Here is a 17,529-nt window from a genome sequence, read left to right on the forward strand (position 1 = left end):
GAGACCTGGGGGTATATGTGCACAAATTGTTGAAGGTGGCAGGGCAGGTTGAAAAAGAGATTGAAAAAGCATACAGGATCCTGAGCTTCATAAATGGAGGCATAGAGTACAAAAGCAAGGAAGTTATGATGTACCTTTATGAAACACTGGTTCCAGTTGGACGCAATACTCAACTGGAGTATTGCGTCCAAATCTGCGCATCGCACTTTAGGAAGGAAGTGAAGGCCTTAGAGAGCGTACAGAAAAGATTTACAAGAATGGTTCCAGGGATGAGGGACTTCAGTTACATGGATAGACTGGAGAAGCTGGGGTTGTTCTCCTTAGAGCGGAGAGGTTGAGAGGAGGTTTGATAGAGGTGTTCAAAATCATGAGGGGACTAGACAGAGTAGATCATTTTTCCCATTGGGCAGAAGGATCAAGAACCAGAGGACACAGATTTAAGGTGATTAGCAGAAGAACCAAAGGCAACATGAGGAAAAGCTTTTTTACACAGCGGTTATGATCTGGAATGCACTACCTGAAAGGGTGGTGGAGGCAGATTCAATTGTTGCTTTCAAAAGGGAATTGGCTAAGTACCTGAAGGAAAAATATTTGCAGGGCTACGGGGAAGGGCGGGGGGAGTGGGACTAGCTGAAGTGTTTTTGCAGAGAGCCGGCACAGGCTCGACGGGCCAAATGGCCTCCATCTATGCTGTAGCCATTCTATGATTCTATGCATTCCTTTAAATTTCACTTACGCACACATTTCCTCTTTTACCACCTGTGTGTTTCCTATACTTGTTAGTCTCCTGGATCTATGAATAAAGATGCAAATAAGCCGACCTAATTGAGTGCTATTAACACATTGGCACTCAGCTGGATCTAGTTTCAGCTCTTAACCTTTTCAGCACGAATTGCACCAAATGAGGAATTTATCTCTATTACAAGCTATACTTTCACAGGCTCACTTGCAATCACTCATTCTCACACACACACATTAATTTACAATTATCTGTTCATACAGATGGGTACAATCTCATCTATCTCTATGTGAACTGCAGAAAATTGGAATTGTCTAGACATCTGAAGAAAAAGGTCACTGTATAACCTTGAAATAGATATAACCTTACAATATCCAGGACTTGATATTTATGATACAGCCCCATGGATAATTTTCATGCAATTACATTATGATGGTGTGTGAACAAACCTTATGATTGTGACCTGAAATTAACTGTGTCTTTCTCTCAGTGCAGCTTCTTTTAGCATTCTCAGTAACTACTTTACTTAGCAATAATTCCGGAAACTGAAACAATTAGACTAAAGTTGTCCCTTTGACGGAATAGTGAGCAAATTGTGTTGATACATTACAGTTATGAGTCATCCAGTCAGCTGCAAACTTAACAAATGCATCGGCCTTGAATTTCCTTTCTTTTGGCTCCCAGAATCACGTGTAACCTGGATGCAAACCAATTACGCAGCTTAAAAGATCGTGGAATATTTTGGTTTAAGTGAGTTACACGCATAACTATAATGCGTCTAAAACTCCTCGATCTTTTGCAATTGTCTTTCGATCCCTCCGCCCGAACGTATCTCTGCCCACAAAACTGACCACATCCGCAAGTTAAAGAGCCTCATACAGGAGTGTCTTGTAATTTTTTTAAATATTCGTTCATGGGATGTGGGCGTCACCAGTAAGGCCAGCATTTATTGCCCATCCCTAATTGTCCTTGAGAAGATGGTGGTGAGCAGTCTTCTTGAACCGCTGCAGACCGTGTGGTAAAGATACTCCCACAGTGCTTTTAGGGAGGGAGTTCCAGTACTATGACCTAGTGACGATGAAGGAACGACGATATATTTTCAAGTCAGGATGGTGTGTGACTTGGAGGGGAACTTGCAGTTGATGGTGTTCCCATGTGCCTGCTGCTCTTGTCCTTCTAGGTGGTAGAGGTCACGGGATTGGGAGGTGCTGTTGAAGAAGTCTTGGTGAGTTGCTGCAGTGCAACCTGTAGATGGTACATACTGCAGCTACAATGCACCGGTGGTTACGTTTACTTAGAGGCTCTCTTCAAATTACGAGCAGATTTTCAGATGCACCCTAGGAAGCTATTTTTCTGGTGTTTTATTAAAAATTGAAAAGTTCCTCCAATTGTAGGTTCTTAAACATATGTGCCTATGTGCATGAATGATGGTTGATTGATTTGAAACTTTAATTGTCAACACTAAAGGAATATATGGTGTGGTTTTGGTGCTCTCATTGGGCTCTGATTGTTTATTCTGATTTACACTGATTTATGTCATTTATGCAAGTTTTTATGTTTGTGTATATTCTAATGAGATTGATAGAAAATTTCAGCAAAACTTGACATTGGTATAATGGACGGGGGAATGTACGCATTTTCCGTGTATAACTTTTGGATTGCGTCCATGGTGGAAATTGCTAGCCACCATTAATCTCTATGGCAGCCTATCTGTATTTAGTGGGCGTAGTTACATTTTAATCACTACCCAAAACCAAGTTATATTTTAAATAGTGTTAATAAGAACATAAGAAATAGGAGCAGGAGAAGGCCATAGGGCCCATCGCGCCTGTTCCGCCATTTAATACAATCATGCTGATCCGATCATGGACTCAGGTCCACTTCCCTCCCCGTTCTCCATAACCCCTTATTCCCTTATCATTTAAGAAACTGTCTAATTCTGTCTTAAATTTATTCAATGTTCCAGCTTTCACAGCTCTCTGAGGCAGCAACATCCACAGATCCACAACCCTTCTGAGAGAAGAAATTTCTCCTCATCTCAGTTTTAAATGGGCGGCTCCTTATTCTAAGATCATGCCCTCTAGTTCTAGTCTCCCCCATCAGTGGAAACATCCTCTCTGCATCCACCCTGTCAAGCCCCCTCATAATCTTATACGATTCGATAAGATCACCTCTCATTCTTCTGAATTCCAATGAGTAGAGGCCCAATCAACTCAACCTTTCCTCCTTATCTCTGGAATCAACCTTGTGAACCTTCTCTGAAATGCCTCCAAAGCAAGTATATCCTTTTGTAAATATGGAAACCAAAACTGCACGCAGTATTCCAGGTGTGGCCTCACCAATACCCTGTACAACTGTAGCAAGATTTCCCTGCTTTTATACTCCATCCCCTTTGCAATAAAGGCCAAGGTTCCATTGGCCTTCCTGATCATTTGCTGTACCTGCATACTAACCTTTTGTGTTTCATGCACAAGTACCCCGAGGTCCCGCCGTACTGCAGCACTTTGCAATCTTTCTCCATTTAATTAATAACTTGCTCTTTGATTTTTTTTCTGCCAAAGTTTATGACCTCATACTTTCCAACATTATACTCCATCTGCCAAATTTTTGCCCACTCACTATGGCCTTTTGCAGATTTTGTGTGTCCTCTTCACACATTGCTTTTTCTCCCATCTTTGTATTGTCAGCAAACTTGGCTACGTTACACTCAGTCCCTTCCTCCATGTCGTTAATATAGATTGTAAATAGTTGGGGTCCCAGCACTGATCCCTGTGACACCCCACTGGTTACTGATATTACTTTACAAATGTTGTACTGGTGCTTATATTATGATTTTGATTAAGATATTTGACCAGATGGTAAATGCTACAATTGAATGTAAAATCTGCCATGCTGTTCATTGCTTTTTCTGGTTTGAGATGGGATAATGGTAAAGTTATCTGCTTTCTTTAAACTCTAGTATGGACTAAAGAAGAAGGAGGAAAAGGAAGCCGAGGAAAAAGCTGCAATGGAAGCACCAATAGAAGGGAGTTTGACTCGCCCAAAGAAAGCAATTCCTGCTGGGTGTGGTGATGAAGAGGAAGAGGAAGAAGAAAGCATCCTTGATACTGTCCTTAAGTATCTTCCTGGGCCACTTCAAGACATGTTCAAGAAGTAGCTGAAGAAAAGAATACTTTATATTGTAAATTATTTTCAGTTACATTAATAGGATTTACATATGTTTTGACCATATACTAAAATACATTTCCTTTTTCTCTAACTAGAATAAATGCTTATACTCCTATTGCAATATAATTACAAAATATTTTTTGTGCCTCTCTATGATGTAAGCCATGGTGAGGGGGTTGACATGAGCATGATGAGTCTGGGAGACGAGTAGGCCTCATATAAACTCCTAAATGTCTCTATTGTAGACTCCCCATTTGCTCATGTAATATTGAAACTCTCAACCTCACAACGGGCAGTATTAATTTGTGTTCATCGCTGAGCTTTTCTACTGTATTGCAGACTTTTTTGAAGTTGCCTTTTTAAGTTGCTATATTGCTAAATGTGCTGTGATGTATGACTTGGTTGTTGGTTGTTACAGAAGAACTTGGGGTGGCATGCAGCTAGGCACCCTGCGTTGTATGTGTGTAAGATCTGACAATTTTCACAGTGATTTCTACTGAGATTTTTAAAAGTTTTATGCAGTCAGTTGTTTTCTAGCAAATATCTTGCATGATTTGCTAAAATGGTGAAACTGTACAATATCATATGTAGAAATGCCTTTTTAAAAAAATGGCAATTTGCGATATAAGTTGATAATCCATATTGTAAAAATATCGAGCATCATTGCTTTTTGGGGAAGGTATGAGGATCTCTCTGGTTTAATGTACAAAGGTAGCAGTGTCATTTTCTGTACGTCACAGAGAAAATATGTTTGCTTATAAATGATAAGAGGCCACCAATGCACTAAATTCAATCCAATTATACCTTGAGCATTGAAAATGAATTAATGTTAATCATCAGTCCATGGAACACAGTGCCCAGCAAAATGTTAATTCAACTCCTCCGCCTTTACACAATACAACGCTAAGATGAATAACAAATTGAATTATTTCCTAATCATTCCTAAATATTGAAGTGACCAAAGCCTTTCTTGGAGTTGGGGAGGGAGGGGGGGGCGGGTGGGGGCAGGGGGTCTTTATAACAATCACTGTTTCTTTCCACTATTAAACTACTTTTAGTTCAAGGTGTGAATCTTTTGGTGTCGTTAGCTGTCAGGAATTGGGGGTAATAAAGTTTATAAAGAATTTTGGCAAATTGAGGCACATTGCAAGACAACCAGTCAAGTACTGATTATACAAAGTAATGGACTGCCATCATCTTAAGGAAACTTTTTACTTGGTCCATTTAACTTTTTGTAGCCATTGACCTAATATTTTATACATTTGTAAATTTTTGAAAGTTCTTATTACTTTGTTTACTTTTTGTAACAGAAGCTATTTCTATTGTAAACACAAATTGCCACGTGCAGGTTTTCAGAACATAATTAATACACATAGGAACAAGACATTCTCAATATTTAATGACAGATTTAGCAGAATATTGCCAAATGGAAACCCTAACATTCCTGGAGCACTTATTTATTGGAACTAGAATTTCTCTCTGACCATGAATAAATGGCTTAACATTTAGCTTTCCTTGTTATCTGTCATGAGGTAAGGCTTAATTAAATAGTGTAATTAGACATTGCTTAATAATGAACCAAAAAAGGTTAAATGGAATTCTACCATGAGAATTTCAAAAAATACTTGTATTTAAATCGCTTTCATTGCAACAAACAAATCATATTAGATATTCTTCTCTCCTCAGTTACACACCAATTACATTTCCAGTAGTTTAGATCAACTTTAGTGAATAGTTGAAGTGATTTAATACCAATCTATACAATTGTTCAGCAGTAATGTACTCCCATGTATATAATTACTGATCTGTTCCAAATGCTACCACAGAGTGAAACTATTAGCAATTTGTCTTTGGATGTGGCACAGACTGACTTGTACTGTATATGTGGGGTTTTATTTGATGGTAAACTTTGCTGCTTGCGTATAACACTGTTTCAGCTCTACTGAATTTCAGTAGACTAATAATTGTGTTTCACGTGCATTTCATTTTACACCAAACCAAAGAGAGCTGTTCTCTATGGATATCACTGATTTAATTGCTTTCCATGGCATAAAACTAGTTTAAAATTTAGAGAAAATTAGTTTAAAAATCTCAGGTATTGGTTCTTGGATTTCAAACCACTATGCAGGAGAGTTGCTTGTGTTTGTGTTATGCTTGCTGTTTCCCACCGCAGTCCTACTAAAACAAAACCAGGTCTCCAGTCAGGAGAATCCTAAGTTAATGTTTAAAGTTAATTTAGGGATGTTAAGCTTCTTCAGTTAAACTCTTTTTCAATAGTTAAAGCCATATCAGTTAGACTGCAATACTAAAGAAAAATTGAAAGGAAATATCTTTTCCTAAAAAGAAGAGTGTATCGAATAATTTATACTTAAAGCCACAGTGATGTCTGTTTGTCTATGTGTGGACTTAATCATGCCGTCAAAACATCTGTCTAGTTTTGGACCAGTCTCTGTAACAGGGTATTTCGCTTGAGCTCACTTCTCATTCTCATCCACAATACTGCATAGCAATTACATTATCTTAAAGATTTGGAAATGTGATCTGCTTTTTAATGTTGAATTTCCAATGCACAACACAATGGTACACACGGTGTATGTATTTATGAAGAATATTTATGAAAGCCATTCTTGTTCTTCAGATGTTTGTAACACTCAAGCTAATAATCACTCAGTTGTAGAAGAAATGCGCGTACAGAGGTGTTATCTTTACTGATTGTGAATTATAAGTAAAGGCGCCACAAGGTTAAAGATAATGGAAACTGAACGCGTTCAACCTTATTCTCAGCTGGTGTGCCTCTACTTTTTGATAGAATCAATAGCATTGTAATTTAAAAGTGCTGAATTCAAAGTTTTTTTTAATTGGCTTTAACAAAGTCATCAAGCATATTTCAGTGTTCTGCTTTAAAGAAATGCTACGAAGTCTTATTATGTTAATTGCTACATTTTGGAAGCTATGTTGAAAAGTAAACTCATAATATATTTAAAATAACTTTTCAACTTTCATTTCTGTTGTGCCATTTTCTTTCTTGTAAGGAATGGAATTGAATGTGGTAAGGTTGAATATGTTCAGCAATGACTCTTTTCCATAGCAAGCTAGAAAGGTTAACCTTTTTCAGCCCAGCAAAACTTAAAATTCTGCCGCTCTGATTTATGAGAATGTAAACTGTGTCCATCTGATAGAAGACTGTAATTTCACTGCATGTCATAAATGTGCAAATTACTGTAGTACTGTCACAAACTGAACTCATAATTCTTTAAAATAAAATGGTTTATAAAAACCTTTACTTTGTTTTCTTTGTGGAAGAACCTGAGGTTTTCAACACCATGGGCTTTGAAATATTTAACTAATGGCCATCTACTCCTATATTTCTCCTAGATTCTGTAAAAGTAATCAAAATTTAAACAAACCAGCTAAAATCCTTTTTTCTTTCAATTTGCTGCTCTAAAAAATATTTTACCACTTATTTACTATGCAAACAGCGCACATCAGGAATATGTTCGGGCAAGCTCTGATCCTAACAATATTTGTGTATACACTCTTATATTTCCTAAGTGCTACTGTCCTGTATATCAGTAAATACATCAGCTCTCTGTTATGACAACATTTCGGACCTATATTACTGCTCAACACTTAAATGAGCATAATAATGTGTACTGAAATGTTGGTGAATAATCCAATATCTCACAATGAAATACGTTGTACAATACATTTATTTATAACAATAAAAACCCATAAAATGAATAATTCATGTCGCCATTCACTAAGGAGTCAATCCTCAGTTGGAATTATCTGATACTAATCCCAGGTAGCTGGGATTTTATATCTGGAACATGTATTTTGAATGATGTCTGATCCTGTCCTGAGAGATGAGCTCTGGCAATTCTGCTGTCTTACTAACTGGCTGAGAGTAGCATTTCCCTTGTCAGTGCTGATGTTGACTTGTTTTTGTCACCAGCAGCGCCCCTGTCTGTAGTCTACAATGCTGGTGCAAATGCACACTTCTATATTATTTTGAAAATTTTGCTAATGAAAGAGTGAGAGAAAGACAGAGCGATACCAACAAAACAAACACAGGACTTAAATGGTTTGCACAAATAACTTTAGCTTTATTGGGCTTTGTGGTGTCATCTAAAACCCACGGTTGTACAGCAGTAATATATTAATAAAGTTCTAGTTTAATTGCCAAAATGTTTACTAAAAGAAAAATTGCTCCATCTTTAATCATATTCTAATTTAACACTGTGCCGGGGGGAGGGGGGGAGGAGATTTCCTCTGCTATTAGTAGCAAAATAATAAATATGTTCTTTATATTTGTATTTATGTTTTTACTACAAACAGCAAACACAGGAAAGTTTTCTTTAAATATGTTACATAACAAAGGTTGGATGAAAGCCGTGAATTCTGACAAATGAAATGAGCAACATAAATTAATGAATTGTTTTTTAAACCAATTTGAAAAATGATTTTTATTAAAGTAAACAAAAATTAAAATGAAATCAGGCACTACATCAGCATGTAGGAGAAGCACAAGGAATAAAATAAGGAATGAGAAGGAGGAGGTATATTCATAAAATGAGAAAGCATGGAACAAGAAAATTCCATTTAGTCTAGCAAGACCATTCTTTCCGTAGCCCACATACAATCTGCTCCATCAATAACAGATTGCTCTTTTATAAAATCTGTAACATAATACAATACCAAGCAGTGTTGGGAGAAGGATTGGGAGACGGAGAGAAAGATTAAAGAAATAGGTTTTAAGTAGGCTATTTTATGGCGAGCACCCAGTGTAGGATTGAAGCAACTGAAGGCTCACTTTACCACTGAAAGTTGAGCCGAGTTGAGGATTCACAACAAACCAGAATTAGCAGAGTGAAGGGTATATGCTAGAACATAGGGCTGTAGAGTGAGCTGAGTTAGAAAGGAGCAAGGTTATAGAGGGACTTCCATGAGGATTTTTCAAATCAAAGTATTGAGAAATGGGGAACCAAGGAGGTTGGAAAAGACAGGACGATACAGGAATGGAAGTTAGTGGGGAATAAGATGTGGGCAGTAGAGTATCGGAAAAGTTGGAATTTGTGAAGTTGGAATGTGGGAGACCAAGAAGGTGAGTAATGGGATAATTAAATATTACCTAACTTTTTTAATTTCTCAGAAAACGTTTTGAGAAATTTGTGACACCCAAAGCTAATTTAGTGAAGTTCCAGAATATCTGCCCAACCTTACAATTCTGCTTATACAGCGCTGTATAGTTATATTCCAAGACAATTTCAATAGCATAGGAACCATTGTTTTGTATTTCAGCATGGCCTCACCTACCCTAATAATCGTCACTCCTATCCCTAACCAGATATTCATCCATTTTGTAAAGACATTAATTGACATGGTATTAATTTATTTTGAAGGAGTTTATTCCACATATCTTAGAGTTATAGGGGGCGAAATTCAGGAGCCCGATAAGGCCCATTATCGTGGGTTTGCGGCGGCTATGCGACAGAATCAAGTGGCTGCCGCGTTCCAGTCGATTTTCAGCGCGGGAGCTTTTTGGACAGTGTCGACTTCCGCCCCAAACCGCCGACTTCCGCTGCGGTATGGGGCTTGCGGCCGTGATTGAGTCATTAAAGTGCGCACCTCTGCTACGTGGCCACGCCACATATATTCGGTATAAAAATGCCAGCTTTTTTGTTGACAGTGCCCCTGCCAGCTTTTTGTGTCGGTGCACTTTGCCAGGCTGTTCTAAACTGCCAGAGGAGGAGAATGAAGGTTTTGTGCGATCCGATAATTTTTGTCCAAACTTTTTCAGATTTCACAGTAAGGATTTGCTACACCTGCAGCGGACTTTTCAGAACTTTTTGAGAGTGTAGAAAACTTTTTCTCTCTCACAGATTAGTGGAGGCCTGTGGGCCTCATTCTCTGCTCCACAGAGGCCTGCTTGTGAGGATTCAGCCTTCAGACAGAATGGGCTCAGTGTTGGCAGGGGAACGCCTTGTGCACCTTGTGAAAGGCAGGGCAGCACGCAGGAGAAGGTGGCACTGTCAGCAAAGGGGACAGAGGCAGCGGGCAAGGGAGACAGCAGCTATGGCTGCCCAACATGGAGATAGGCTTGCAGAAAGCCGCAGACCTCAATGTGGAGAGGGTGGCCAGGAGGGAGATGGTGTGAGGAGGAGGGTCAGGTACACTGACTCTCCGCACCAGATACTGGGCCAGGAGCCTTGCCAGAAGCAGCCTGCAGAGGCTCCCGACCATCAACAGGAAGAGGGAGAAGGCGATCAGGAAATTGCCATCGGAAGTGCCCAAAACAGACTTGGGGGAAGGAGGCCCTTCTGTCAAAGGGTCTACTGATGCCAGTTTTCTTTCCTGGAGCTCAGTGATGAACAATGGTTGCGAAGACTGCGATTTAGAAAGGACGTACTGAGGGAGCTGTGCAATGTACTGCAGCAAGATCTGCAGCTCTGACCATTGAGACCAAGGTCACCATAGCTCTCAACTTTTACGCGAAGGGTTCGTTTCAGTATGCCACTACAGACATATCGAACATCTCCCAATCCTCCGCCCATTGCTCCCATCCGGCGGTTGACGATGCTCTGTATAAGAGAAGAGTCTATCTCCTTCCCGATGACCAGGGAGAAGCAGGTGGAGCGGCAGGGCGGATTGCAGGGTTCCCCAGGGTGCAGAGTGCCTCCGACTGCACATGTGTTGGCCTGAGGGCACCACTGAACCATCCCAAACTCATCATGAACAGAAAGAGATTCCACCCTGTAAAGTCCTTAGTCTCAATGGCACAAAACCCACACGAGTGGGACCTCCTTTATATACCTGGATGACCAGGTAAGGAGTGACTCCCACAAGTTCACTCCCTGTGGTCAAGGTGTGCATTGCTTAAGTATATACAGTATTGCAGTGTGTTACATAGAGGTTACATACATGACACACTCCCTCAATGTGCGGCTGGTGTGCGACCACCCGTGCAGGATCCTGGCAGTTGATGTCAGGTATCCAGGCAGCGGCTATGATTTCTTCATTCAGCATCAGACTAGTGTGCCGGATGTCTTCACAGGCGCAAATCAGGGTTGTGGATGGCTGCTTGGGGACAAGGGATATCCTCGGTCAACTTGGCTGCTGACTCCACTGCGGAACCCCAGGACTGCCGCCGAGCATGCTTACAATGTCGCTCATTCTGCCACCAGGTGCATCATTGAGCACTGCATCAGGATCCTCAAATAGAGGTTCCGTTGCCTGGGCCGGTCTAGTGGCACCTTGCAGTACTCTCCTGAATGGGTCTCCATGTTCGTGGTGGTCTGCTGTATGCTGCACAACCTGGCTATCATGAGGGACCAACTGCTGGAGGTCGAGCCAGCAGTACTACCTGAGGAGGAGGAGGCACAGGAGGAGGAGGAGGAGGAGGAGGAGGCGGACCAGGATCCCCGTCGCTATCGCAACACTGCAAGGGAGGTGCAGAGACATCCGATTACTGCTCGATTCACATAATCTCAACCCCACATAATCCTTTAGCTCCTACTTTCCATGGCCATCCCAATGAGTGTCTTCACACATAATTGCCCACTCTCAAATGATACACCTGGCCAGATATAAGTGCAAAAAAAAAGATTTATGATATGATTCAAATCAGTGCAAAAAGATAACACAACAAAAGATATTCCAAACAACTTACACAAAAACATCATTTCTCACCCTTGTGCATCTCCTTATACCCGCTCTTACACGTGCCTATCCTGCTACTCCGCCTCAGTGTCTCCCCTGTGGTTGCATCATGGCTGCTGTGTTTCTTGTGTGGAAGCTGCAGATGATCCTCCAGGACGCCCTTCACCAGCTTTGGGCCTGGAAGGGCCAGCTGCAGACTGGTCATCACCTTCCTGGGGGGGGGGGGTTCAGTCTGGCTTGGCTCAGGTGAGACCATGGTTGGATGTAATGGCGGAGTGACAGGCCGATATCAGGAATGCTAAGAGAGCACATCGTCAGGATCCTGATCCGAGGAGCCTGAGTCACTCACTGGGGGCGGCACATTACCACCACCACTAATCTGAGGGAGCTCAAGTTGGTGCTGTGACGCAACACCAGAAGATCCCCCGTGGCCCGAGGTGGACCCAGCCGCGAAGGCAACACGGAGGTGTCGGGTGGCATCGAGCTGAGATTGCATGAGAGCTGCCAGAGTCTCAAAGCCAGCAGACATGGCAGCAGTTTGACTCTCCATGGCCTGTTTCCCAGAGTGCATAAGAGCATTTTGCACTTCCAGGGTTGTGGCCATCCTCTCCAAAGCAGCTGGATCCACACGGACAATCTGGGAGCCCACCATCGCCTGCACACTGGTCAGGATGGGCTCCATGGTGTGCGCAGAACTGTCAACAATGCTGGGGGCGGATTCCTCCATGCTCCTGACCACTTCCGACAGCCTGTCTGGCACCCTTGGCAATGCCCCCAACATCTGGGAATGCATGGCCTCCATCCTTCTCTTGTAAGCCGCAACATCGATGACCTCGTCTGAGTCCTCCTCAGCAGAACTTGCCTCTCTCTCTACTGTGCTGCCTGTGCTGTCACTCGGTCCTGGGGTTGTCTCCATGCCTGCAGCTGGTGTGCCAGGTATTGCCTCACTCTCTGCTCTGCTGCCTGTGCTGCCACTCGGTCTGTCATCTGCAAGCATAAATGGGAGAGGGGCTGCCGTGAGGGGGAGGTAGGGGATTGATGCATGGCGGCTGCAACTAACAGACTTCCAAAAGGAAAGGCACAGTTGGCACTGGAGCATTCAGGGAGACATAGCTTTGAAGGCAGGCCCTCACTTACCCACATCGGCATCAGCAGTACCCTGCTCCACAGGGAAGGCACCACGTCCGCCCATGAGTGCCTCGACCCTCTCCTCCAAGGGTGTGAGGACCTGTATGTCTGCCTCACCACCACCATTCATCCTTTGCTCCATTCTATTGTGAGCCAGTTTGGCCTGCAAAAGAAAGAATGGTTGGTGAGTACCACTGTAATGACGCACAAGAACATAAGAACATAAGAAATAGGAGCAGGAGTAGGCCATTTGGCCCCTCGAGCCTGCTCTGCCATTCAATAAGATCATGACTGATCTGATCATGGGCTCAGCTCCACTTCCCTGCCTGCTCCCCATAACTCTTTACTCACTTATTGCTCAAAAATCTGTCTATCTCGACATTAAATATATTCAAAGACCCAGCCTCCACAGCTCTCTGGGGCAGAGAATTCCACAGATTAAGACCCTCTGAGGGAAGAAATTGCTCCTCATCCCAGTTTTAAATGGGTGACCCCTTATTCTGAAACAATGGCCCCTAGTTCTAGATTCCCCCATGAGTGGAAACATACTCTCTGCATCTACCTTGTTGACCACCCCCCCCCCCCCCCCCATTATCTTATATGTTTCAATAAGATCACCTCTCATTCTTCTGAACTCCAATGAGTATAGGCCCAACCTAAATTAAGACGGTCTGGGACGTTCCTCTCACGAGTTGATCGTCTCAGTTCAACTTTAGTTCTAGGCGAGGGTTCTGAGTCAGTTGTGACTGAAGGCTGAGTCACCGATCTGATGGGAGTGGTAATGACCATATCAGAGACTGGAGGTCCAGATTCAGTAATGACAGCAGAGTCCTCTGATGGATGAACATTGGTTGGTTGGTCACTGACTGCATCTTCCTCAAACGGTTGCAGTTCATCCGTGTGCCGCAGTTTTACCTGATCAACATGTTTCCTGCATGTTTGCCTATTCTTGATCGTGACAATAAACACTCTGTTACCCTCCTTGGCTGTAACATTATTGGCGATCCACTTTGGACCTTGACCATAGTTCAGTACATAAACCGGATCGTTGACAGAGATGCCATGTGACATAACAGCACGATCATGATACCATTGCTGACTTTGACGTCTGTTTCCAACACAATCATTCAGATCAGGATAAACGAGAGAAAGTTTGGTCTTGAGATTTCAGCAGGGGAAATGCCAGTAAGCGTATGAGGTCTTGTCCTGTAACTGAGCAATATACATGACAAACAAGTCTGCAGTGAACCCTGAGTTACACGTTTCATACTCTACTTGATCATTTGAACAGCATGCTCTGCTAGACCATTAGAAGCAGGTTTGAAGGGAGTTGACCTCACATGTCTAATACCATTGAGTTTCATGAACTCCTGAAACTCAAGACTTCTGAAGCAGGATCCGTTGTAGCTCACAACAATGTCAGGCAAATCATGAGTAGCAAACATGACACGAAGGCTCTCAATATTGCTGTAGACGTGCTGGACGACATAATAATACACTCTATCCACTTTGAATATGCATCCACCACAATAAAAAACATATTTCCCATGAAAGGGCCCGCAAAATCGCTGTGGATCCTCGACAATGGTTTAGATGGCCACAACCAAAGACTCAGCGGAGATTCTGTTGGTACTTTATTTAGCTGCATGCAAGTATTGCACTGATGTACACATGATTCCAGATCAGAGTCAATTCTAGGCCACCATACATGAGCCCTAGCAATGGCTTTCATCAGGACAATGCCGGGATGAGTGCTGTGTAGTTCACTTACAAATTTTTCTCTACCTTTCTTAATGAAACGATTACCCCACAGTAAGCAATTTGACTGAATGGACAGCTCATCTTTGCAACGGTTGTAAGGTTTGGTCTCATCACACATCTCCATAGGTATTGCAGACCAATCACCACTGAGGACACAACGTTTCACAACCGATAAAATAGGGTCATGGCTGGTCCAGATCCTAACTTGTTGAGCAGTGACAGGTGTTCATTCTCAAAAGCATCCATTACTAACAGTAGATCTGTAGGTTGAGGTGTCTCCATATCAGGTGTGAGCAAATGCAGACAACTCAGTGCATCGACACAATTCTCAGTGCCCGGTCTATGACGAATAACATAATCATAGGCAGACGGTGTCAATGCCCACCTCTGGATACGGGATGATGCATTGGTATTAATACCTTTGTTTTCTGAAAACAATGAAATGAGTGGCTTGTGATCCGTTTCGAGCTCAAAACAAAGACCAAACAGATACTGATATATCTTTTCGACCCCATACACACAGGCCGAAGCTTCTTTTGCTCCCATATGAAAGCTCTTTCCGCTTTTGACAAACTTCTCAAAGCATACGCAACAGGTTGTAGCTTACTCGACTCATTTGCTTGTTGGAGTACACAGCCAACCCCATATAATGAAGCATCACAGGCCAATACAAGACGCTTACATGGATCATAATGAACAAGCAACTTGTTTGAACAGAGCAGATTCTTAGCTTTCTCAAAGGCTCTATCTTGAGACACACCCCAGACCCAGTTGTTGCCTTTTCTGAGTAGCATGTGCAGTGGCTCTAATAAAGTGCTCAATCTGGGTAAGAAATTACTGAAGTAGTTGAGTAGCCCAAGGAATGAATGCAGCTCCGTCATATTCTGAGGCCTGGGTGCATTTTTGATGTCCTTGGTTTTCAAATCGGTAGGCTGATGCCATCAGCAGCAATCTTCCTCCCCAGGAATTCAATTTCAGGTGCCATGAAGACACACTTCGAACGTTTCAGCCTGAGTCCTACTTTGTCCAGACGATGTAGGACTTCTTCAAGATTGTTCAGATGTTCAGCGGTGTTGCGACCTGTGACCAGAATGTCATCTTGAAACATGACAGTTCTAGGAACGGACTTCAGTAGACTCTCCATATTCCTCTGAAACATGGCTGCAGCCGAACGAATTCCAAAAGGACACCTGTTGAAGATAAAAAGTCCTTTATGGGTATTGATGCAGATGAGTTTCTTCGAAGTGCCGACATGCTCCTGTGTCATATAGGCCGACGCCAGATCTAGTTTAGTGAACGACTTTCCACCAGCTAGCATGGCGAACAGGTCATCAGCCTTCGATAACGGATACTGATCCTGTTTTGAAAATCGGTTAATCGTAACCTTGTAGTCGCCACAAATCCTGACAGTGACATCACTCTTCAATACAGGAACAATGGGACTGGCCCACTCATTAAACTCGACCAGTGATATGATCCCTTCACATTGGAGTCTGTCAAGCTCAATTTCAACCTTCTCCCTCATCATGTAAGGAACAGACCAGGTTTTATGATAGACAGGTTTTGCATCAGAATCCAGGTACTGGCGTCCAGTAAAATTACCAATGCCCAGTTCAAACAAAGAAGGAAACTTCTTCAACACTTGAGCACACGAAATGTCATCCACCGAGAACAACGCTTTGACATCATTCCAGTTCCATTTGATTTTCTCGAGCCAATTGCTGTCTAACAGCATTGGACCATTGCCTGGGACGATCCATAATGGTAGATCATGAACCACACCCTCATATGACACCTTGACGACTGCACTGCCAATCACTGGTATGAGTTCCTTAGTGTAAGTACGCAACTTGGCATTGACTGGACTCAACTTAGGCTTCACAGCCTCAGTGTCCCTCAGCTTGTCGAATGTCCTTTGGCTCATTATCGACTGACTTGCACCTTGCTCAGCTCCATTGATACAGGCATGCCATTCAGCTTTACATTAACGATTATCCGCTGGCCCTTTCCCAAGAACAAATAGAGTCCATAAACTTCCTCCCTAGGTTGTGTATCTGGGCCAGCACTGGACTGGTAATCATCAACAATGTGATGAGCGGCAACACGCTTGCTTAGTTGTGGGCACATTCTCTGAAGATGTCCCACTTTCGAACAACCATTACAGGCGTATTGTTTAAACCGACACTGATGAGGCCGATGATTGCCCCCACAATACCAACAGGGTAAAATCAGATTTGTACCAATTGGTGGACTCTGAGCAGCTACAGGTTTTACATAAGTGGTCGAGTAGGCCCTGCCTTAAGCAGCTCTGCCAGTAGATGATACAATCTTGTTTACAGTACCTGCCGTGGAGCTCCGACTTTTCGATGATATCTGCCTCAAATTATCATCAGTCGTCATGCATGCCTGTGCTGTCGCGATGGCCTTTCTCAAATCCAGCTTCTCTTCGGCCAATAACTTCCGAAGAATCACATCATGGTTGATGCCTATCATGAAGAAATCTCGCAACATGTCTTCCAACACATTCCCGAAATTACACGGCTCAGCAAGACGTCGTAGGTCAGCGACAAATCCCGACATGTCCTGGCCCTCAGCACGAACATGCGTATAGAAGCGATAGTGTGAGATGATGACCCCCTCTTTTGGCTTAAGATGGTCACGCACCAAAGCACACAAATCCCCATATTCTTTGTCCGCTGGACGTAAAGGCGTAAAGGCACAGTCTAAGGATAAGGGGTAAGCCATTTAGGACCGAGATGAGGAGAAACTTCTTCACCCAGAGAGTGGTGAACCTGTGGAATTCTCTACCACAGAAAGTTGTTGAGGACAATTCACTAAATATATTCAAAAAGGAGTTAGATGAAGTCCTTACTACTAGGGGGATCAAGGGGTATGGCGAGAAAGCAGGAATGGGGTACTGAAGTTGCATGTTCAGCCATGAACCCATTGAATGGCGGTGCAGGCTCGAAGGGCTGAATGGCCTACTCCTGCACCTATTTTCTATGTTTCTATGTTTCTATGCAAGGTTCTCCATAAGGCCGTAAATTTTCGGACCACAAACGGTGAGGGAAACC

The 17,529-nt window shown here is 42.7% G+C and overlaps 1 protein-coding gene across 1 annotated transcript in view; it reads left to right on the forward strand.

The window, feature by feature from the left end:
• The window catches only part of LOC139262131 (complexin-2), a 30,157-nt gene extending 26,261 nt beyond the window's left edge, over positions 1-3,896 (forward strand). The window contains exon 2 of the mRNA XM_070877278.1: positions 3,699-3,896. Coding sequence (XP_070733379.1) covers positions 3,699-3,896 — 198 coding nt within the window. The remainder of the gene's footprint in view (positions 1-3,698) is intronic.
• Positions 3,897-17,529: the final 13,633 nt, after the last annotated feature.

Source organism: Pristiophorus japonicus, chromosome 4 (assembly GCF_044704955.1).
Source record: "Pristiophorus japonicus isolate sPriJap1 chromosome 4, sPriJap1.hap1, whole genome shotgun sequence".
Taxonomy (NCBI): domain Eukaryota; kingdom Metazoa; phylum Chordata; class Chondrichthyes; family Pristiophoridae; genus Pristiophorus; species Pristiophorus japonicus.